General features: G+C 41.9%; 1 protein-coding gene across 1 annotated transcript in view; it reads right to left on the bottom strand.

The window, feature by feature from the left end:
- The window catches only part of LOC126252441 (beta-alanine transporter), a 512,871-nt gene extending 491,844 nt beyond the window's left edge, over positions 1-21,027 (bottom strand). Inside the window, exons 1-2 of the mRNA XM_049953334.1 lie at positions 21,011-21,027; positions 20,689-20,899 (exon numbers count right to left, since the gene is read on the bottom strand). Coding sequence (XP_049809291.1) covers positions 20,689-20,899; positions 21,011-21,027 — 228 coding nt within the window. The remainder of the gene's footprint in view (positions 1-20,688; positions 20,900-21,010) is intronic.
- Positions 21,028-24,974: the final 3,947 nt, after the last annotated feature.

The raw sequence follows: 24,974 nt of genomic DNA on the forward strand, positions 1-24,974 counted from the left end.
TTTCGAAAACTATTCTCAGTATTTTATATATTTACTTATTTCATGATTCCTGTAACACTGATGTATATGTTTGTTTCTATTCTTTTGTAAAGTCTGTGTTACTACAAATGTTATCTGTACTTTTATGTTCTTTAATGATGTATTTTGTACCTTTGCTATTGTATTCTCATGTTATAATATTGTAATTGACAGCAGTTCATCAAATTAAGTAACATGTAAGCATTCATTTCACTGCACATATTTCTGTTGGTCATAGAATAAATTACTTAGAGATTAAGATGTGAATAGACATTTCCCTTATCTGCATTGTTGTCTTTACTGTAATATTTTTTCTGCTTGAGCTTTGTCATGTTTAGGTATAAGCTACAGCATTTGCTGCTGCTGTTTGCCAGGCATAGTGCTACCAAATTTCACTTTGTATTACTTTGTTAAGCCAGTTTACTACTGATTTATTTTTCTTGTTTGCTGCTCATTGCCTTATATTAGTTGTTATTTATGCTGCTTGCTTCGCCATTTGTATTTTTGATCATTGGTGTTTGCGTTAATTGTTTTGTGCTGCTGCATTGCTTCGTCCCTTAGTTTAGCATCTGAGCTCAGTAGATTTAAGTTAGTTTAAGAGGGGGTAGCCTATAAGAGAATGAGTTGCGATGAATTGGAAGAAATGCATTGAGAAGTTTTACAAAAAGGTACAGAAAGCAGGTATAGATAGCACTTTTTGAAATAATGAAGAACGAAGGGAGATCTCCAAGAAGTGAAGAAAGCTTTGTTTGCAAGATACTGCAGTAAAACAAACCCTGTCCTTTCCCTTTCTGTTATTCCGCTATGTGTTTGTGTACCTTTGTATATTTGTGTTCTTCCTGTCTTTATGTGTTTAGCTAATACGATTTATGTTGTAGAATTTTTCTAGTACTAAGGTACATTCATTATGATGAGGAATACTGTTATCCTCAAATATAATTTGCATTAATAATATGTTATCCACTTTGTAAAGATGTTTAGACATTATTAATTCTGTTCTGTTTCTATGCTCAAGTGTGAAATTAATGTTTTGAAAACTATTCTCATTATTTTATAAATTTACTTCTGTCATAATTCATGTAACACTGATGTACATGTTTATTTCTATTCTTTCGTAAAGCCCGTATTACTACAAATGTTATCTGTATTGTTATATTCTTTAATGATGTATTTTGTACCTTTGTTAATGTATTTTTATGTTAGCAAATTGTAATTGTCACCAGTTCTTCAAATTAAGTATCATTTCACTGCACACATTTCTGTTGGTCATAGTATATGCACAGTATGTGAGAAGTTGGGACTGTTAGTGCTTGCACGTGTGTTAATAATTCAGCAAGGGACTGGATAACAGCATTGCTGGTTCTAAGGACAATTGCAAAAACGTTGTGAGTGCACAAGTGGTGGTTATGGACTTGCTATATTATCCGCAAGACTCTTCAATGGTGATTGTGCACCTGCACAGTAGCAACAGATGGCTGCCTACACCTTTGCTGACTCACCAGTACCATTATTTCTACAAGGACTACAGTGGGTCTACACCTTTGCTAACTCACCAGTACCATTATTTCTACAAGGACTGCAGTGGGTCTGCACCTCTGGTGGCCCACCAATACCACAATCTCTACCAGGACTACAGTGGGTCTACTCTGTGATGACCTACCTACCAATATTCTTCAAAACTTCAACTGACTCTGCTGTGGGTCTGCTCCGTTGTGGCCCATTACCTGTCTGCATGTCAAGAGTCAGCACTGTCTTTCCGTTGGAAGGACAACACTACTTCTTCAAGACTGCATGGAAATCCACTACTTCCGTGTGCATTTTCTTTTACTGCTCAGACTTTGAGAAAAACGCTGCAATGTTACTGTGATGAATGATCAGGACTGTCTTTATGGACTGTGAGAAAATTTTAGCTTTTGACCAACATTGTATCAATAAGTGTGTGCCTTTGATTTCTTTGTTATTGTAATTATGAAAAACTTTATCAAATCATTATTGACCAGTGCCCAAAACAATTTGTAAAATTTGTTGTGGGGAGCATGGGGGCTATGTAAGTAGGCTGTTTATGTTTTGTTATTGGCAACGTTACATAGCACACTGTATGAAAGTCACTGGCTGTGCTGCGTGCAGTTGGTGGCTGGTTTGCATTGTTGCCTGCCATTGTAGTGTTGGGCAGCGGCAGCTGGATATGAACAGAGCGTAGCGTTGGGCAGTTGGAGGTGAGCCGCCAGCAGTGGTGGATGGGGGAGAGAGATGGCGGAGTTGTGAAATTTTTAAAACTGTATGTCATGAACTGCTATGCATATTATGAGTTTTCAACATTTTTAAGGTAAATACATTGTTTGTTCTCTATTAAAATCTTTCATTTGCTAACTATGCCTATCAGTAGTTAGTGCCTTCCGTAGTTTGAATCTTTTATTTAGCTGGCAGTAGTGGCGCTCACTGTATTGCAGTAGTTCCAGTAACGAAGATTTTTGTGAGGTAAGTGATTTGTGAAAGGTATAGGTTAATGTTAGTCAGGGCCATTCTTTTGTAGAGGTTTTTGAAAGTCAGATTGCGTTGCGCTAAATATATTGTATGTCAGGTTAAGCCCAGTCTTGTATAATTGTTCTAAGGGGACGTTTCCAAAATACGAGTAATCATATGTTTCCAAGTAATAAGCGTGTCGTATTTGCGATGCTTTCTACAGAGGAATGTCAATAGCGAGATTAATGGCCTCTTTTTTCTCCACCTAATGGCTGTTTCTCCAGGTGGCTGGCACAGGTGGCCGCTCAAGACGCATTACGTCATGGTCACTTACTTTTATTACCGAAATATTTACGACAGCAGTTTCCGCTACAGTGACAGTCTCATATAAAAAATTCACAGGTCGAGAATTGGCGTTACAAATGTGTAGAAACAAAATTCTATAAATGTAAGAGTGCCCAAAAAATTTTCGCCGGCATTGTGATACATTCACGCAGGTACATACATTTCATAACTCTTAAAGTACGATCCATGGTTTCCAACAACCTTTTTCACAAACCAGAGTCCCTACCCACTACTCATTATTCCATACCTTATTCGTCGACACTTCTTCAATATTTCATCATAACAGATATGTAGCATACTCAAATAACTCATATAGCATCAGCTTGTTAATCATAAACATACCTCAGCAGCATAATACACATCGTCGTCGTAATAATAACATCATAACACCTCAGTCAAATCTCAAAAACGTCGTAGCTTTCTGCAATAATTTTAAAACCTACAAAAAATTCTCTGCTCGTTTGAAAAGTGTCATCTATCTCAAACATACATTACAAATCATGATCTCATACCAAATACATCATTCAAAGCTCTCATAGTATCACAATGGTTCCGAAAAAATATGAAGGGTTCACACAGTACAGACAAAATACAATTTCCTAAGTGTGAAGTTATCCAGCTGTTTAATTGCGTAAACATCTGTCACTGACGTAGAAAAAAAAATGTTTGTATCTCTCAGTCAAATGATCTGTGAAAAAAAGATGACTGTTAGTGTTTGCACGTGTGTTAATAATTCAGCAAGGGACTGGATTACAGCATTGCTGGTTCTAAGGACATTACAAAAAAACTTTGTGAGTTCACAAGTGGTGGTTTATGGACTTGCTATATTGTCCGCAAGACTCTTCGATGGTGACTGTGCACCTGCACATTTGCAACAGATGGCTGCTGGCCGTCTCTACAAGGACTACAGTGGGTCTGCACCTTTGATGACCCACCAATACCATTATTTCTACAAGGACTACAGTGGGTCTGCGTCTCTGCTGACTCACCAGTACCATTATTTCTACAAGGACTGCAGTGGGTCTGCGCCTCTAGTGGCCCACCTATACCATACTCTAAACCAGGACTACAGTGGGTCTGCTCTGTGATGACCTACCTACCAATATTCTTCAGAACGTCGAATGACTCTGCTGTGGGTTTGCTCTGCTGTGGCCCATTACCTGTCAGCATGTCAAGAGTCAGCACTGTCTTTCCGTTGGAAGGACAACACTACTTCTCCAAGACTGCATGGAAATCCACTACTTCCGTCTGCATTATCTTTTACTGCTCAGATTTGAGAAAAACACTGCTATTTTACTGTGATGAACGATTAGGACTGTCTTTATGGACTGTGAGAAAGTTTAGCTTTTGACCAACATTGTATCAATAAGTGTGTGCAATTGATATCTTTGTTATTGTAATTATAAAAAATTTTATCAAATCATTATTGGCCACTGTCCAAAACAATTTGTAAAATTTTTTGTGGGGAGCATGGGGGCTATGTAAGTAGGCTGTTTAGGGTTTTTTTATTGGTAACGCCACCTCTGTATGAAATTCACTGGCTGTGCTGTGTGCAGTCTGTGGCTGCTTTGCATTGTTGTAATACTCGCCATTGTAGTGTTAGGCAGCTGGCTGTGAACAGCATGTAGCGTTGCGCAGTTGGAGGTGAGCCGCCAGCAGTGGTGGATGTGGGGAGAGAAATGGCGGAGTTTTGATATTTGTAAGAATGGATGTCATGAACTGCTATATGTATTATGACTATTAGGTAAATACATTGTTTGTTCTCTATTAAAATCTTTCATTTGCTAACTATGCCTATCAGTAGTTAGTGCCTTCAGTAGTTTGAATCTTTTATTTAGCTAGCGGATGTGGCGCTCGCTGTATTGCAGTAGCTTGAGTAACGAAGATTTTTGTGAGGTAAGTGATTTGTGAAAGGTATAGGTTATTGTTAGTCAGGGCCATTCTTGTGTAGGGATTTCTGAAAGTCAGATTGCGTTGCGCTAAAGAAATATTGTGTGTCAGTTTAAGCACAGTCATGTATAATTGTTCAAAGGGGACGTTTCAAGTGTAACATATGTTCTGCAATATATCCATGGTGTTATAGGCGATGGAGGATGATTGTTGATTGACAATGATCACACACAGTACATGGTGTGCTACGTGAGGAATCAGTTTAAAAAAATGTAAAGCTCGACTGAAGTTCGTAAGATGTGGTGTCACCGCCAGACACCACACTTGCTAGGTGGTAGCCTTTAAATCAGCTGCGGTCCGTTAGTATACGTCGTACCCGCATGTCGCCACTATCAGTGATTTCTGACCGAGCGCCGCCACACGGCAGGTCTAGAGAGACCTCCTAGCACTCGCCCCAGTTGTACAACCGACTTTGCTAGCGATGGTTCGCTGACAAAATACGCTCTCATTTGCTGAGACGATAGTTTAGCATAGCTTCAGCTACGTCATTTGCTACGACCTAGTAAGGTGCCATATTCAGTTACTATTGATATTGTGAATCATGTACCGTCAAGAGCGACGTTCATCATTAATGGATTAAAGTTAAGTATTCCACCAGCTACGTCCGTTTTTCTAAAGTCTAATTTCCTTGTCCTGTTCCAGACCTCACGCCAGCCTGCGTGAGCTAAAACGCGTGCATTTCGGCCTCCTCTAATAACATGGTGTTGGCACTCCTGCCAACCACAACATTGGTGATGAGGCAAAACCGTGTTCTTTTCTAACCTGCCCTTATTTACTTGTGTAATGGCTTCGCCACAATCTCGAGATGTACTGTCTGAATTTTATCGCTTATAGAATCAGCAGACGCAGGCATTACTGGATGCCATTGGAAATTATTTCCCCGACGTGACGTAGCACACTGTCCTACAAAGAAATTTTGTCTGCATTACATGCATATTTCAAAGAATCAGTCAATGTAGTTCCGAAACGGTACATCTTCTTTCATACAAAATGTATGGCAAGTCAGACTAATCACGAGTGGGTTGCAACCTTGCAAGGTCTTACTAGGGATTGTGCTTCTGAGTGTCAATGTGGACACCCTTATTCAGATACTATGGTGCGTGATGCAATTGCACAGGACGTTTCTGATGTTCGTATAAGGGAACAGATTTTGAAACTAGTCAATCCCTCCCTTCAACAAGTGATGGACATATTGGATCAGCAGGACACACTTGACTTTGCTCAGGAATCTTTTGAAACTTTGCCAGCAGTGTGGCAGGTTAACTGGCCCGCTGGGCGAGCTGCACGGAGCAGTAAACAGCCCTCGCGCCCGGCCACACCACTGCCGCTGGGCTCTGAGCCACGTGTGCCACACCGGAAAGCAAATGCAGTTCTCAAATCATGCCCGCGGTGCGCTACTAGACATTCGCGTGAGAATTGCCCGTCATGCCAAGCTATTTGCTTTTTCTGTAATAAAACAATACACGTTCAGAGTGTTTGCCAGAAAAAGCTCCAATCGGAAGCTCCAAACCATTCCAGGCCCTTCGCTTCGCGCCGGAATCGGAATCGAGCCAAGGACACTCAGGTTCGCAAAACGTCGCCCATGGATATACATGTAGTTCATTCCACTGCGCCCAGTGCCACTCTCTCTAACAGTGACTGTGTTCGTCCCACAAATAGTGTGCGTCGACATCGCCGGAACTCCCGTCAAGTCACAAGTGATTTTGTACCAGAGTCAGTTAACATTGCACGAGACAGTCGCTCTTGTTATCAGCAGGACAATAAACTTTTTGTGGACTTGGACATTAATGGCAAAGTGATACCATTCCAGCTCGACACCGGGGCTGCAGTTTCACTGATAAATCAAGACACTTACAAACTGCTGGGCACACGTCCGTTGCGTGCCGCAAATGTTAAGTTAACTAACTATTCAGGTCAAGAGATCCCTGTGTTAGGACAGTGCAGCCTTCTTGCAACATACAAAGGACAAACAAAACTTGTGTCATTTTACATCCTTCGTTCTTCTTCTGTGGTGAACTTGTTTGGTTTCCATTAATTTCAGTAGTTTAACTTGTCTATAGTAAGTCAGGTCCTATCAGTGAACCAGACTGTGCCTTCAGACAGTGTTTCTCATGTATGTGAAGAATTTGCAGACATTTTTGCACCGGGACTCGGTTGCGCTAAGAACTATAAAGCACATTTGGAACTGAAAGTAAACGTGCAACCGAAATTTTTCAGAGCGCGCAATGTTCCCCACGCATTTCGTGATGAGGTCACAACAACATTACACAATTTGGCATCACAAGGTGTAATTGAACGTGTGCAGAGTTCACTCTGTTCATCACCCTTATTGACCCATTAAGTACCAGTGTCCTATTTTGAGGACAGAGCACATATTTATTTATAAATGCACACTAAATTATTAATTTGCAACTATTACTGTTCTATGTTACTTGTTGATGCTTTTTATAACAAATGTATGCTCACAGGAAATTAAAAGCAATAAATCATACCATTAATTGATTATTGAATACTAAGGCATACTTTTCGTAATTACAGTTACTCTACCGACAATTTGGTAATATTTGAAATATGTGGCAAAGATCTTTTTGTGATTATTTATAGTCAACAACGTGTCTTTTAAACCACTTTCATTGTTAGCTTAATCGGAGTCATACTCTTTGTTTTCCATTGTTATAAAATTTGGTGTACTCAAAATAGGACACAGGGAATTGGTGTTATCATTTCAATTATTTGGTTCAAATGGCTCTGAGCACTATGGGACTCAACTTCTGAGGTCATTAGTCCCCTAGAACTTAGAACTAGTTAAACCTAACTAACCTAAGGACATCACAAACATCCATGCCCGAGGCAGGATTCGAACCTGCGACCGTAGCGGTCTTGCGGTTCCGGACTGCAGTGCCTTTAACCGCACGGCCACTTCGGCCAGCGTTTTCAATTTTGCTGCATGTACGAATATGAAACTTTGCTACTGCTGATGTATTTTCTTTTTAGAACGTGGTAATTTTACCAGATTTTGTTGCTGAGGTAAGTAACGACCACTCTTTTATATACACATATTACAGGATATGAAGCTACTTTGAAATTTACAGCGTATTATGTAAGTATATTTATGAATATGTTACCCATTAGTAAATAATACAGTTCCAGATGGACAGAGGTATGAAGATGTTGACATACCAATTATAAAGATAGCTATGTCAAGGAATAAATATCTGAAGTTGAAAACATTGCTTCATTTTCAAGATAATGACTTAGCCAATGAAAACAAACACGATTGAGGATTCAAAATTAGACCTCTCTTGAAAATGATAATTGAATCTTTTCAAAAATTTGGAATATTTGAGGAAAATTTGTCAATTGACGAAATGATAGTCAAATACTATGGATGAAGTGGGCTGAAACAGTTTATCCGAGGCAAGCCTATTAGATTTGGCTATACGTTGTGGTCTCTTTGTGGAGCAAGTGGCTACTGTTTCAAATTTGATTTATACTGTGGAAAGGATCCAGAAGATACTGCAAGGGATGACCTACTATTGGGAACAAGAGTACTCCTAAACATTCTGGACTGCATTGAAAAATCCAAGAATCATTGTGTGTACTTTGACAATTTCTTCACTAGTAGAAATTTGGGTTTTCGAGCAACTGCGACTGTCAGAGAGAATCGAGTCGGTGACTGTCCACTACTGAGCAGCAACAAACTGAAAAAGACAGTTCGAGGAAACTATGACTACCAGTTCGACAGGAATAGTGAAGTCTTATTTGTTCGATGGCACGACAACAGATGCGTTACAATTGGTACAAAGTTTGACAAAGTTGAAACTTTGGGGCAGCTAGACAAGCAAGTAAGAAAACAAGTGCAACAACCTGCCGTTTTGAAGTCGTATAACGTGTACATTGGAGGTGTTGACCACCATGACTGGTTAGTTGGAAAATACGCGACGGTAATTAGAGGGAAGAAATGGTACTGGGTCCTATTTACACTTATGCTCGAAATGGCCCTCGTAACTGCCTGGCTCTTCTACGGACTAGTACATGGGAAAAATGCACTGGATTTACTGGATATCAAACGTGCTGTTACAGTTACATACCTGAAATTGTACACTGGAAGACCAAATATTGGACGTCCAATGCAATACCCATCAAGTCAGTTGGGAGTGATATCAGACATCATGTTTGATGAAACTGGTCATATGACTGACAAAAGAAGTACGCAAAGAACATGTGTAAGAGCTAAATGCAACGGGAAACCAAAAACATATTGTGTTAAATGTCGTGTAACACCGTGTGTGAAGTGTTTTGTACCATTTAACAAGAAATAAATAGTTAAGACTTGAATACAGTTTAGTATGCTATACGATACTGTTAGATCCCAGCGTCCTATTTTGAGGACGGCCACTATTTCAGCATGTATAAATATTCTTTGGCTATTTTTGTACTTATTGTGTTGCATACACTACGTACATTATAATTAAGGAATAAAAAATTCAATTTAAAAAAATTAATTTGGGACTTAATGGGTTAATTTTCCCAAAACCTTACGGAAAATTGAGACTTTGTGTGGACTTCAAGGCAACAGTGAATCCACAACTAGTGATTGCAACTTTTCCTTTACCCTGCCTGGAAGATATTTTTGACAAACTGTGCCCGGCTAAATATTTTTCGAAGTCGGACCTAGCAGATGCGTACTTGCAAATACCGATGGACGAAGAATCCCAGTGCGTTTTGGTGGTTAACACGCATCTTGGTTTGTATCGATTCAAACGACTGCCATTCGGATGTGCATCCGCCCCTGCATTGTTTCAGCAATATCTACAAACTGTTTGTGCGTCGGTCCCTACAGCAAAAAATTATCTGGACGATATTGTGATCTCCGGAAAGACGGAAGAAGAACATTTGGACAATCTCAGAACATTATTTCAGATCTTGTGACAAAATGGTCTTTGCTTGCGGAAGGACAAATGTAAGATTTTTGCTCGTGATTTGCCATACCTGGGACATGTACTCAATGCCCAAGGCATACATCCCAGTCCCACGCAACTTTGTGTCATACAAGACTTGCCTTCGCCGCAGAATTTGAAGCAGCTACAGAGTGTGCTGGGAAACATAAATTACTATAACAGATATGTGCCACATGCCTCTTCCATTTCAGCTCCGCTTCATCGCTTACGCCGTAAAGGTATTCCGTTCGTCTGGACGACAGAATGCGAACGCGTCTTTCGCCAGTTGAAATCGACGTTGATTTCCAATACTTGCTTTACGCCATTCGATCCCCAGAAGCCCCTTGTGTTGATGGTGGATGCTTCGGATTTCGGGATCGGTGCTGTGCTTGCGCACAAAGATGGATCGGACGATCGCGCTATTGCCTTTGCGTCCAAATTGCTCTCGTCTGCGCAAAGAAATTATTCACAGATCGAGAAAGAAGCATTGGCTCTCGTATTTGGTGTTACAAATAATCACAGACCACAAACCTTTGACATCGCTTTTTCATCCGACCAAGCCTGTACTTCCACGTACAGCGCAGAAATTCATTCGCGTCTAGTTTCCTCTCGCATTACCGCTACGATATCTTGTATCGGTCCACTGTTAAGCACGGAAACGCCGATGCGTTGTCCCGCTTGCCTGTTGCTGAGGATAGGGCATTCGATTCCTCCCAACGTGCTTGCATATTCATTGTTGCAGAAACCGATGACGTGGTCGAATCGTTTCCGATTGATTTTCGCCGTGTAGCTACAGCCACAGCTGCCGACCCTGTCCTTGCTACTTCTTCGTTTTGTTGCTACGCAATGGCCATTGTCAAAGTCGCGGATCGGGGACCCGTTGGTTCGCCGATTTTTTGCTCACAAGGAGAGACTTTTTGTTCGACGTGGTGTTTTGCTGTTGCGTTCTGATACTGATCAGTCCAGGGTCGTGGTACCACGTTCGTTACAGTCCTCTGTCTTACAGCTTCTCCACCAAGGACATTGGGGTATAGTGAGAACGAAACAACTTGCTCGTCAGCACTGTACTTGGTTCGGAATCGATGCCGCTATTACCAATATGTGCTCTTCTTGCATGGTGTGTGCCGAACAACAATCAGCACCACCGCGTAAATTCTTTGCATGGCCAAAAGCCACTTCTCCTTGGCAACGCTTACACATCGATTTTGCTGGTCCATTTTGGAATGCTCGATGGTTGGTTGTGGTAGATTCATTCAGTAATTTTCCTTTTGTTGTCCGGATGCCTTCCACGACGTCATCTGCCACCATCCAAGCGTCCTTTGCTATCTTTTTCATTGAAGGTCTTCCACAGACTATTGTTTCCGACAATGGCCCACAATTCATGTCTGCAGAATTTCAGTCATTCTGCAAGGCCAATAGTATTCAACATCTGACGTCCGCGCCGTTTTCGCCACAGTCAAACGGTGCCGCTGAACGATTGGTCAGGACTTTCAACTCACAGATGTTGAAGTTGAAAGAGTCGCATTCTCTGGAGGATGCGTTATTGTTCTTTTTGTCCTCGTATCGCTCTCAGCCCCGAGATGGTCGGTTCGCCGGCTGAGTTGCTCCACGGTCGCCCTCATCGAACCTTGATGTCTTTGCTACATCCGCCGCATCAGGTTCCTGCTTTTGCCCCAGGCGACGTTGACTACTACCGCCACTACCAAGGTTCACGGCGTTGGCTCGAAGGGCGCATTCTTCTCTGCCTCGGACACACTATGTATCTGGCTCTGAGCACTATGGGACTTAACATCTGTCGTCATCAGTCCCCTAGAACTTAGAACTACTTAAACCTAACTAACCTAAGGACATCACACACATCCATGCCCGAGGCAGGATTCGAACCTGCGACCGTAGCAGTCGCGCGGTTCCGGACTGAGCGCCTTAAACGCAAGACCACCGCGGCCGGCTATGTATCTGGTTTTGGGGGCCTCTGGTGAGGTGCGCCGGCATCTCAACCAGCTGCGCCTCTGTCGTCGCACGGGATCTGCCGCTCCCCGTCTGCTTTCAGCGACCGGGCCGTTCGGTCAGCGCCCTGGGGACCCATCTACTGGCTCGCCTCAGCCCCAGGTGTTACCGACGCTGCCTTCCATTTGCCCCATGGCGACGCGCTGCCGCCACCGCCGCCCCCGCCTGTTCTCCCGCCGGCGACGCCCGCTGTGGACGCGTGGCTGCAACCGCCTGCGTGAGCTAAAACGCGTGCATTTCGGCCTCCTCTAGTAACTCGATGTTGGCACTCCTGCCAACCACAACATAAGATATGTACAGAGTCCTATGAATAATAATATGGTTTTGCAGATCTATAGTGTTATGCTTTCTAGTAAAAATACTGTCCGAGATCTGGGATCAAGTCTCTCAATTCAATCACATACTTGCTCTGGAGCCTATGCAGATGTGCGGTGTGGGATCCGTATCAGGTGGGACTGACGGATAACATCGAAAAAGTACAAAGAAGGGCAACTCGTTTTGTATTATCGCGAAATAGGGGAGATAGTGTCACAGACATGATACCTGAATTGTAGTGGCAGTCATTAAAACAGAGGTGTTTTTCGTTGCGACGGGATCTTCTCATGAAATTTCAATCACCAGTTTTCTCTTCCGATTACGAAAACATTCTGTTGGCACCCATCTATACAGGGAGAAATGATCATCTCGATAAAATAAGAGAAATCAGGGCTCGCACCGAAAAATTTAAATGCTCGTTTTTCCCGCGTGCCGTTCGAGAGTGAAACGGTAGAGGTACAGCATGAAGGTGGTTCATTGAACCCTCTGCCAGGTACTCTATTGTGAATAGCAGAGTAGTCACGTAGATGTAGATGTAGATGTCTTTTAATGATTACAGTCAGTGGTGAATCATATTCGTTGCACTCCCATATCTCGAAATGACTTACCTTTCTCGAACCTTTTCGTTGAGGATTCCTATGTTCTAAGGACCCCATACAGCAAAACTCCAGTGTTGTTTCAGACAGTCTCTCTGCATCTTGTAACTTTTCCTCAGCCTCTGCCCCTCCCTCCCTGCAACTTTGTCTATGTGATCATTCCAGTGTAAGTCGGAACTGAGCAGAAGTCAGAGAGCGCTATAGCTAGGACCTTCTTCCGTGGACAAACACGGGGAGCTGAGTTAATGCGACAAGACCATGTTTTGACCACTCAGCGGAAATGAGAACCTTGAGAACCATGCACAGTGTGTAAATGCACCGCCGAACTAAACTTTCTACTCCATCACGTGGTACTGGAAAAGACAATATGAGCTGTTACGGTGTTGTTTTATTATTCTCATCATGGCTTATATATATATATATATATATATATATATATATATATATATATATATATATATATATATATATATATTTAGTGCAACAGTGGGCTGTTTCTCATTCGAACCAATTTCGTAACGGTTGCTGTCGTCCCATGTGTGTGTGTGTGTGTGTGTGTGTGTGTGTGTGTGTGTGTGTGTGTGTGTGTGTAATTTAGTGCAACTGTGGGCTGTTTTTCGTTGAAGACAAGGTGGTTCACATGGTTCAAATAGCTCTGAGCACTATGGGACTTAACATATGAGGTCATCAGTCTCCTAGAACTTAGAACTACTTAAACCTAACTAACCTAAGGACATCACACACATCCATGCCCGAGGCAGGATTCGAACCTGCGACCGAAGTGGTCGCGTGGTTCCAGACTGTAGCGCCTAGAACCACTCGGCCACACCGGCCGGCCACATGGTGGAAGACTCAACATCATAAGGAACATGGAAGAAGGACGAGGAATTTCCTAATGCACTGCGATGTATCCCCAAACAACACACAGCAACTGCAGTCTCAAAGACATCTGCAGTCATTCTCTATCTCCTCGTTTTTTTGTGGCATCCAACAGAGAAAACCCATGAACTATAAAAACTGCACTAATGTTACCTCTGTTGCACTGTATACGTGGTATCGAGATAGAATACAATACAGAAACTGTTTGTTAGCGTGGGAAACACCTAGCTGCGATAAGGGGGAGTTGCAAATATCGGCTAAATACTACGTTCATTAGCGGAATCATTTTCTAAATTCGGTGATAAGGGTGATTTTATTAAGAACCTACACTTCTGGCGACATGCACCCGCACTTTCGGTCTGTTAAGGGGAGCCGGAGGTGGTCAAATCCAAAAAATTACGATTTTTTTTTTTTTTTGCTACCGAAAATTAATTGGAACATTCCTCTTTAATGTAAACTTTGAATTATTGTTCTACTCGCCCTAGAAGTGGATTTATTACCATTTTCCCCCACGCCTGCAGAGGAAATGGGCGGCCGCTGAATGCATCTAACACCCTATCGTGACTTCCTGGCGAACTGCTTGGGATTTTCTCAGCCTGTTACGCATAGAGCGCCCTATGTTACGCATACAGCGAGTGTGCAAGGGTTGGCTACATTGTTTTCTGTGACAAATATTACCCGTATTTCCTTACAGCTTACTCCTATTTTCCCCAGAATTTCGAACCTCTTGCTCCATTTAATATTGTCGTACACTTTTGTTCTGGTTATGATGCCACGTTTTAATAACCGTGTATATAAGATGAGGAAGAACGTAGGGAAAAGAAAATTAACACTAATACCAAGTTGCGATACTACAATGAATAAAACAACGGAACATCGTCTCTTTCCTGTTTAACGTTTCGAATTAGTTCAGTGTTGCGCCTGTTGTTGGTAGTATTAGCCCTATACTTCTTGTGTAAAGCGGGTAATATGCAGTATGTACAAGAATCAGGAGGGAACAATAAAACCAATTTCTCATGACTTAGCACAGCCAGAATTGTTACACAAATGTCTACATGGAAAGACGCAGAATCCTAATGAGAGCGTAAACAATTTGATTTGGAAAGTGATTCATAAAGGGTGTTTGTAAGCATAAAAACCCTGCACTTTGGCATTTATGATGAAATAGCAACCTACAACCAAGGGAACAGTGTGAAGTGTGAAGTTCTAAAGGCATTGGGATTTACAGCTGGGTTGAACACTGTACGAGCACTAAGAAATATTGACAGAGAAAGGATAAGAGAAGCAGAAAGAAGAGAAAGGCATATGAAGTATGATGGAACAACAGGCCAGAAAAGAAGACAGAAGAGGAAGCTTTTGGAGGATGAAGAAGAAGAACCTGATAATCCATCCTATGGTGCAGGAATGTATTGAGAAACTTTGATAGCCATTTTCCGTAAATTAGAATTTTTCTAATATAAGGAACATTTTCTCAAAATCTACTCAAGCTAGAGAGATAAAAAATTTTTATACAGCACTCCTAATGGTCAAACTTACATTGTAACACAGCCATTTGGCAATATGTTCAGTAGTTTCATTTCAGTTTAATTATAAAGCAATTATTTGTAAAAAAAATTGGGTCATTAATAAAAAAAAATAATTGGAAGGAAACTAGAAAAGATACTTCAAAATCCCTCTCATAACTGCAATACTAAACCACTCCATATGTAAAAAAAATTCAAAGTTTTCTATTTGGTAGTTTATTCATAAATGTTCCTCAAACGTAGTGATTTTAACATGGGCAGCATAGGCACGTCCAGCTCCCCTTAAAGGGACATTGTATGTCCTATGCTGGGAATGTTAAATTATCGAATTTGGTTACCCATTATCTTGAAAACTTTTTAAGACACCAACTTACAATTTTCCATAATTATTGAATGTACCTTTCTAGATCCACTGAACTACAATTATTACTAAAATTGTTTTGTGTGGCATGTTATCTTTTCTTTCAAACACTCAACTTTTTGACAGAATTTTGTAAATAAATGAACATAAAACAAAACAGCTCACTATATTTTAATTATTCAATTTCTATATGTGTTGAATCTGACACTTGGCATGCTGTGAATATTTCATGTCTCTACCATCAGGACTTCTTTAGAAAACTGATCATTTATTGCAAAAAAAATTTTTGTTCAGAGATACTGATGTTTGAAACCTTTTTTATTATAAATTCTTATACAGACTTATATTTCTGCGTCTTTTATGCACTAGAATTGCCCTGACCCATAGTCTGCCTCTTCTTCAGTGTCACAACAGCCCATTTCTTACCTCTTCTTTTTCTTTCTTGCTTCTTTTTTCAATTGCTGAGCAGCTAACTCTGCTTCATATTCACGAAGCTCATTCAGTTCCCGCAGTCCTTTAGCTGTGTTCTGTAAAAATCTTACCCCTAACTTTTCCAGAATCTTAAGTCTTTCATAGTCCCCACCATTAAAAGTTATTACACCATCGGATTCTGCTAACTTATAGTCATAAGGCCAACAAATACATTTTTAGGCACACGGCACCACACAACATTATTGAAGGACTAATTCACATTCTGGGTCTTCACATGTAAACACTTCTTTAGTAGCCCAGGATTTGCCAAATCTCTGTAAATAGGTTTGATTGCCTCCATTACTGCCAAAGGAAGAGAACGTTTATGTGTAAATTCATGCATGGTGCCAGAAAATTCAGCTTGCCTATATTTACACCAAGTGTTTGGTGGAGGTGGACCCAAAGTACGACACTGCTAGCACACGGGTTTTCAAGAACTTCACATGAAAATGCAGGTCTCACACATCTGATACCTGCAAATTTGTATTTATTGGGGTTACTTTTAAGCTTACACACTTTATTTACGTATAAGAAGCACTAGACGTCATCTTACTATAAAAGTAGCCGATAATCACACTACTTTCAACGAAACCTAGTATCAGAAACAAAGGTCTGATTTGTTTATTCGTAATGCCAACTTCTGAGACGTAGCCGTAGGCACAAATCAAGGCACAAAACAGCCCTCTAGACTGGGTAGTTCCCAAGATATGACTGCTCAAGTGCATTGCTATGAAATTAGACAGTCACACGTCAACATTCAAAATATTATTTGAAGGTCTCACAATTGTCTGGTTTTAATGTATTATATATCAAAATGTTCAGGAAAGTCCAAAGTACATTATGGAGCAGAAAACAGAAAATGTCAAATTTCAATGAATTTGACGTACCATGTCCCCTTAATACACACCCTGCGACCACTGTCTATATTCAGTGTCACGGCATTAGTGTGGAGGTGAACTTCATTTGGAAGCAATACCATACTTCGATTTATAACGCATGTACAGTTTTTAACATGGATATCGTCAGCATATGTTGTGTGTATCTATAAAACCAAGACCGCCTTTTCGCAGGGTGAAAGAAACATAGTCGTTTTGATAGTTTTTTTAATACCTCGGTGATTACGTGAAATGTACGTGGTCAGCGGTAGCATATTTCTGCGATCAGCTTAAAATGTCGGTTGTGAATAGTCTTCCTCGAAAAGACCATCATCATTCCTCTAGTGATTCCCATTTCAGTTACCTAGTGAGTGTATTCAGACGGATGAAAATAAAAAATAAAAATCACTCGTCATTCAAGGTGATTCTCGGGATCAATTTAATTAATTGGCCTATCAATTTAATATGAATGACGTGCCACTTGGTTGCTGGAAGCGGTGGCCAGGGTACCACGAATATCATTCACGAGTGGGAGTGCTAATCATGCGATTCTGCATAGCGTTGATATGTTTTAAAGAAATGTAAATATTCCATTTTCACAGAGATGTAATAGAATCAGATTATTACGGAGTTTAGAAAGTAATACGTAGTATAAACCTGATAATTACAGTTTCTCTGTGCTGTTACCTAAAGGGACTTCATGTATGGCGAATCATTTTTTTTATTTTAAGGGAGTTAGATGTGAGGAGGCACCCTATGACAGAGGTGGATCTTAGCACTCCGTCATTAGCAAAAAATAAGTTTAATATTCTAGTCCTACGCTGGAGGACATAGAAGAAATTAAGGTGATTGATACAGATTTTTCAGCTCATTAGGGAACACTCAGAGGAAATATAGCATAGGCTGTATTGTACATGAGTTTCACAACAGCTAAAGATACTTTAGCAGTGTAAAAATGCATGTATGCCCCGAATTCTTCTGTCTTCGGAATGGACAAAATTGCATTTCACATGAGAAATTCGAGCCGTATGGCCAACAACATCGTAGTCTCGGATTAGGCAAAGTAGATGCTTTTAAACTGAGTGGACCATGTCAGGGTGGAACTGGTTGGAGCTACTATATACAATCAAGTCGCAGATGTGTGTTTATCAGTGCAATGCGGCTGGCCACAGGAGTGGTAGCGAAGCGCCGGGCGGAGTGGTCGTTCGGTTCTAGGCGCTACAATCTGGGGCCGAGCGACCACTACGGTCGCAGGTTCGAATCCTGCCTCGGGCATGGATGTGTGTGATGTCCTTAGGTTAGTTAGGTTTAATTAGTTCTATGTTCTAGGTGACTGATGACCTCAGAAGTTAAGTCCCGTAGTGCTCAGAGCCATTTGAACCATTTTGGTAGCGAGGCTTCGACATGGCCACAGGAGTGGTCGCGAGGCATTTGCCATTTACCTGAGCTTGTGACGGGCGGTTAGGTACAAAGAACGGGCCAACCAGTCTGAACTTGCCCACGATAGCGGGGGCTGGCAATGTGACCAATGTGGTGGTGAGTGGCGACAGAAGCGGAGGTGAGTGCTGCGTGAGAAGATTCAGTGAGACGGGTGTTTGCGCTGGACGATTATTTTCCCATGTAAATCGACCATTTGGATGCTTGGTGACAGTTGCACCGAATGGTTCAAATGCCTGTGAGCACTATGGGACTTAACATCTGAGGTCAGCAGTCCCCTAGATCTTGTAACTACCTAAACCCCACTAACCTACGGACACCACACACATCTATGCCCGAGGCATAATTCGAACCTGACACCTTAGCAGTGGCACGGTCCCGGACTGAAGCTCCTAGAACCACTCGTCCACCACGGCCGGCGCTGCAGCGACCTCTGACCGTTCACTACAGCAGGCACGTGAATGCCAGAGGATGTGTGTGCAGCCTGCCGGCGTAGCCAGCATGGGTGCAGCTCCCTCTCCTAGCTGTTGTGTACAGAGCTACCTTGGGGTCGGCAGACAGCGCGCGATTTGGGATCACGAGTTTGCGTGAATAGGATTTTTGTCAAAATATTTTTTTTTTTCACACTGTGGTGAAGGTTGGTGTTTGTGTTGTCAAACGTCGGTCCATACAGGGTCTCAAATATATTTAACACTTTTATCTGTTAGAGGGTGTAATTTCATTACTTGATTTGCATAATGTTTGAGTGTGATACTCAAACGTTGGAAATATGTTTTATGATAAGTAAGAATTAGAGTGAGGTAGAGGTGAGTGTTTTAATCGATCTATTTGACTCCTGTAAAGTGTTAAACAATTGATCTAATGGGGTAGTGCAAATGGATTATTGCTCTGTTTTCCGTATCAAAATAGTGTCAGCTCTCCCTCTGTCTCCACCATTAGCCATATAAACACAATATTCTGGAGAGAGATGAAAACTCCGTCTGCATGTTTGGCTACGTTGGTTCGAACAGACAAACAGGAAGTGGCCTGTTGAGAGAGATAGAGACAGGAAGTGAGTCTGAAATTCTCATTCAGCAGAATGTGGCCACGGGAGGCTTTGTTTGGCGGCAGCGGGATCAAAAGAAGAAGATATTCGGTCTGTGGTTGGTGGTATTTGGTAACTCGATACGTAATTAGGAACTGGGTGGTTTTAACCCTCGTGGCAGCGCTCTGATGGTAGACACGCTCGTACGAGACCCCAAACAGTGGCTGTTTCATCCCATTCCTCGGTGATTACAGTTATTACGTCATGGGAAGCGGGGTCCGGGGGGGGGGAGGGGGGGAGCGGGAGGATGGGCAGACATAACCCCTACCCAAGTGTGACCTCATATCGAATAAATTATTTAAGTATACAGTATTTCACACATTGCCTTGTCTACTAGAAATTGTGTAAATAATATTCCATACACAGCAATCTATTCCCCACCAAATAAGCAGTAAACTGAGTCTTTTTCCCGCATATTCCCTGGTGGAGGAGAGGAGTGGATGGTGGGAGGTTTCCTAGATTAGTAGGGGTCAATTCACTGATAGATTTAATCAATTAATTAATGCAGAGGGGGTATTCAAGTAACTCAGGCCTGGAAGTGTACTTGCATCACCGAAGGAGCGAAGGAAGTTCCAGAGGGGAGGTGGAGGAGGAGGGGGAGAGGAAGGGGGAGACTTGGGATAATTTATCAGAATGATGGTTTACTGCTATCAGTAGATGTGACCCTGAGCTGCACCTGTTTTTGGGTATTAGTGGTAACTGAAACCATTCACCTGGTTTCCTTAAGAGGGCTATGGAAATATGGTTTGATAATGGGGCTGCCACGTTGTTACCTCCTGGCTTGCCTGATTTTCTTTTAACAGTTTACTGCCCTAGACAGGCAGGCTTCCCTGTGCCTGAAAATGTTTTCTATCACTTAACTTGTAACTGGAGGTGACGGGGAAAGAGGCAGGGCCGGTAGTTGGAGAAACGGTCGTTGGGGGACACACTTAGTAGGGGTCCTCCCCTTTGTCCTGCGCAACTTGGATGACCCACCTTATAGCTAACCTTCAGCTGGCATAGCTCTCCAGATCCAGACCACGCAATCCTCTTCGACTGTAGGAGGTTTGCGTGCTCTGGATCAGGAAGGAGGTTTGCTGACCAAACGCCTCTCCATGCCACATCAAATGGTGCTTTCGTCAGAGGATGGCACGGCAGTCTGTCTGGCCTGATATGCCGTTTTAGGTATAAAACGCAGAACTTCACCGACCTTACTTTTATGGGTATCATTGATATTTTATAGAATATCATTTGCATTACAAGCATGAAAAAGCACGAAAAAGCTTCATTCAGAGAGACTTATGCCCAGCGACATTCGATTCAGTGCTTATCAACTGACCAGATTCCCGAAGGCACCGATATCCAGAGTAAAGCGTTACAGTGACAAGGCTGTGTGTTTGGGAGAGTTGCGAAGCGCTCATTAGGGATAGGCGGCGCGGACTGACCTCCGTGATGACGGTGGTGGCGTACTGCGAGTAGTCGAAGTGCCAGCCGCTGTGGCAGGGCCCGGCGGCGGCGCTGGCGTTGGCCGCGGGCCGCGGCAGCAGCAGCAGCTCCTCCTCGGAGGGCGCGGCGGCCAGCAGCGCCGAGAAGTTGCGCCGCAGCACGCGGCACTGCGAGAACGACGCCAGGCCGTCGCGCTCCTCCAGTGGCGCGCTGCAACACACGCCGCATCTCTATTGGTACTTGATCGGGCTGTGGACGACTTTGTTAATTTTGGTCAAACGTCGCAGCTAGTCTGGGAGTTGGATACTGCTTCGTATATACCTGTAGCGGAATGCCATATCAGCGGAAGCTCGGGTTATAAAATCTGTACACACTGATCCAGTTATCTATTGCAAATGGCCCTTGTATTAATAGACATACAAATATCCTTAAAATGACGAAAAGTCCAAAATTTTTGTGAAAGAAATCCACGGTAGTAATCCAGTCCTCTTCTTTCCTCCTTCCACCTTCACCTTTCGTCTACGGTGTCACCACCAATGTTGTGTGAAGTGTTTACATTCACTATGCTTCAAAAACAAGAGTCCTTCGCTAGCTTTGCAGTGGCCAGTGCAAAGAGTTCTGTGGATGCCAACTCATTCCTCTCTGAACGTCCCTCATTACTATCGCCTCAGAACAGCACGCAAACAAATTAAAGCGTGAGTAACTAGAACTTTGCTTCCGGCCAAATACGATGTCCCTCTCTGTGTGTTTGTATGAGTCTCCGGCGTAATTCTTGAATGAAACTGTCTGCGCAGGCTAGTCCTATGTGAGAGACCGGTTTATTGGCCATTGATTACATTGTACAGTATGTGATTTATTATTTCTCGTAACTGATTAAATATAGGAAAAAAGTGAAAGAAGCAGTGACACAGCTCGATTCTTTAGAGACTACCTGCAAGAGAGGTTAACTGATATTTTGCTATGCGAAGTGCTCAACAGAATAATATGATCTCCTGCCTGAAGAAGCAATACCCTGCAGAGGATTCACAATCTCGCGGGAATGCTATGTGCACTCTATAATGGCTCCATGTCGGTCGTAAATTCTTCCTCAGAAGCTGCAAAACTTTATGACCGAATCATTTTGTAAGTAGGCTGTTTATGTTTTCTTATTGGCAACGTTACGTAGCGCTCTGTATGAAAATCACTGGCTGTGCTGTATGCAGTCTGTGGCTGGTTTGCATTGTTGTCTGCCATTGTAGTGTTGGGCAGCAGGATGTTAACAGCGCGTATAGTTGCGCAGTTGGAGGTGAGCCGCCATCAGTGGTGGATGTGGGGAGAGAGATGGCGGAGTTTAGAAATTTGTAACACTGCATGTCATGAACTGCTATAAATATTATGACTATTAAGGTAAATACATTGTTTGTTCTCTATTAAAATCTTTCATTTGCTAACTATGCCTATCAGTAGTTAGTGCCTTCAGTAGTTTGAATCTTTTATTTAGCTGGCAGTAGTGGCGCTCGGTGTATTGCAGTAGCTTGAGTAACGAAGATTTTTGTGAGGTAAGTGATTTGTGAAAGGTATAGGTTAATGTTAGTCAGGGCCATTCTTTTGTAGGGATTTTTGAAAGTCAGATTGCGTTGCGCTAAAAATATTGTGTATCAGTTTAAGCACAGTCTCGTATAATTGTTCAAAGGGGACGTTTCATATGGCCAACCTACCAGGATACCTCACTGGAATCTTCTGATTTTTTTTCTTGTAGTTTGTGTAATTAGTGTACATTTTGTTTATTGCTAGCGCGTAATTGTAGAGAGAATCTCCTTTGTAGTTGCAGTCTTTCATTGTTGTACAGTAAAACAGTTGTGGCATGCATGTAGATTTGCACCAAGTATTTCGCAGCTGCGCTTGCAATTAACTAGATATTATTTTCAGTGCTATGTTAATGTGTTTTCTTATTTTTGCTCTTCAAATTGTGCTTTTCTGTGTTATAGTGTGAAATATTGTAACAATAATGGCGTGTGAAAAACGTAATACTAGGCTCCAAAGTAAACTGAGGAACGACAGTGAAGACGAAAGCAGTGTGTTAGCTCCACCGTGTAATGAATTAACTAATGTTCAAAGTAGTAATTTGGTAATAGTGCATAGGGAAATGGAGCGGGCGGCAAATAATGGTGTAGACAGTGAAACAAGTAGTGAACAGAGAAGCATTATCGATCGATCGTTCGGCCACAGCTCGCCTCAGGAATCCGAAATGACAGAACACAATATTGCAAATACTGTAGACTCAGGTTTTGGGTCCTCACCGTTTTCTCAAATAAGTCAAGACACATTTTCTGCTTGTCAAAATGTGAATGTTGCCGGTGCAACTTCACTGCCGAAAAGCAATGAGGAACATGTTTCAGACACCAGTGCACTGTTATTACAGTTAATGTAACAAATGGGACAAAGGCTACAAAAGTTAGACACAACGCTTGAACAAAATCAGAAACAAATGGGACAAAATCTTCAAAAGATAGACACAATGGAACAACACCAGAGACAAACACAGCAACAGTTAGATACGATGGAACAAAATCAGAGACAAACACAGCAACAGCTTCAAAAGGTAGACTCATTGGATCAAACTCTTGAACAAACACGTGAAGGTTTAACTACCGAGTTACATAACATTGAATCGAAATGTCAAATAGCCTGCAATGACGTAAAAACACAAATTTGTGAGCATTTTCAACCTATTTCTTCGCGGCATGAAAATGCATTACAGAATCACTAAGCAGCGATAAAAGAACTGCAAATTATTGTTTATGAAAATCATGAGACCTTGAAAGCTAAAATTGACTTAGTTGCATCTACTGATACGGTTACGCAACTTGCAAAAACACAGGAAAACTTAAAGGACACAGTAGATACGATTTCAAAACAAATGGACACTCTGAAACTTGGTCCAGAAAAACACACAGAGGAAATAATTTCACTATCGGATAAAGTAGCCGAACTTTCAGATCAGTTCACTAACTTATCTACAAAGGCAGATGATATTCTGAATGACACAAGACCTGTAGCCTTCACTGACACTGAAGAGTATGAACAAATTAGAAAATTCAAACAAAATCAAAATCAAATCAATACACAGTGCAAAAGAGAAATCCGGGCAGTAAAAGATCAGTTGGCACAAGAAATACAAGAATTACATATTTCAGAGGACACTCGCGCTCCAGTACGGGAAGAGGGACATAGAAATACGGAGCAACCACAAAATAATAACACAGGAAACTTCGGAAATTATGAAAGAAATTGGCAAGGCGCATTGAATTTTGAAATGGACCCGCCGAAACGAAGTAACAATGAGCGATGTGCGACTCGCCGACACGATGATTTTGACTATAAGCTGTTTATTACTACACGTAAATTCAAAGCATTTAAGAATTCCGGCAACGACATTCATCCACAAGCGTGGCTCCATCAATTCTCTCATTGTTTTCCTCCCAACTGGTCATTAGAGCACAGATTAGAATTTATGTGTGGCTATTTAGAGAATGAACCAGCTGTAAGAATGCGATCGGTCATTCACGATTGTCACAGTGAAGGAGAATTTTACCGTGCCTTCCTCTCAGCATATTGGTCTCAAACTACACAAGACTGCGTAAAACATAGCATCATAATGATGAAACAGTTCAAACAATCTGAATTTTCCAGTCTTGTGAAATATTTTAAAGACATGTTGCACAAGAATCAGTACCTGTCAAACCCATACAGCCCCTCAGAACTCATCCACATTTGCTTAATCAAATTACCTGAACATTTACGACATATTATTTTGGCAGGACGTTGCAAAGACGACATTGAAGCTTTTCAGGGACTGTTACAAGAACTGGAAATTGACACTGACAATCGCGGAATGCGAAAACAGGAACACAACAATTACAGGTCACATCCGTCACAATTCCGCGATGAAAGAAATAATAACTGGACACGACAAGGCTATTCTTACAACGCAAATCGTGAACAAAACAGACACCACCCATATGACAACCACTGGCAGAGTAACAATAGTTACAGAGAAAGATCGCAATTATTATCAAGGGAGACAGAGTAACTTCAGACGCAACAGTTCAGCGTGCAGTTACGATTCAGGAATAAATTCTCCACCACATGACCGACAAGAAAGAAATTATGAAATCTACCGACATGACGACAGACGAGATAATCATAACGACAGACCTGAATTTCATCAGAACTGGCGGGATTCAAACAGAGCAGGGAACTTTCGACAACGTGAATTTATAGAAGCTAGGTCTCCTAATCCCAA

This window comes from Schistocerca nitens, chromosome 4 (assembly GCF_023898315.1).
Source record: "Schistocerca nitens isolate TAMUIC-IGC-003100 chromosome 4, iqSchNite1.1, whole genome shotgun sequence".
NCBI classification, from domain to species: domain Eukaryota; kingdom Metazoa; phylum Arthropoda; class Insecta; order Orthoptera; family Acrididae; genus Schistocerca; species Schistocerca nitens.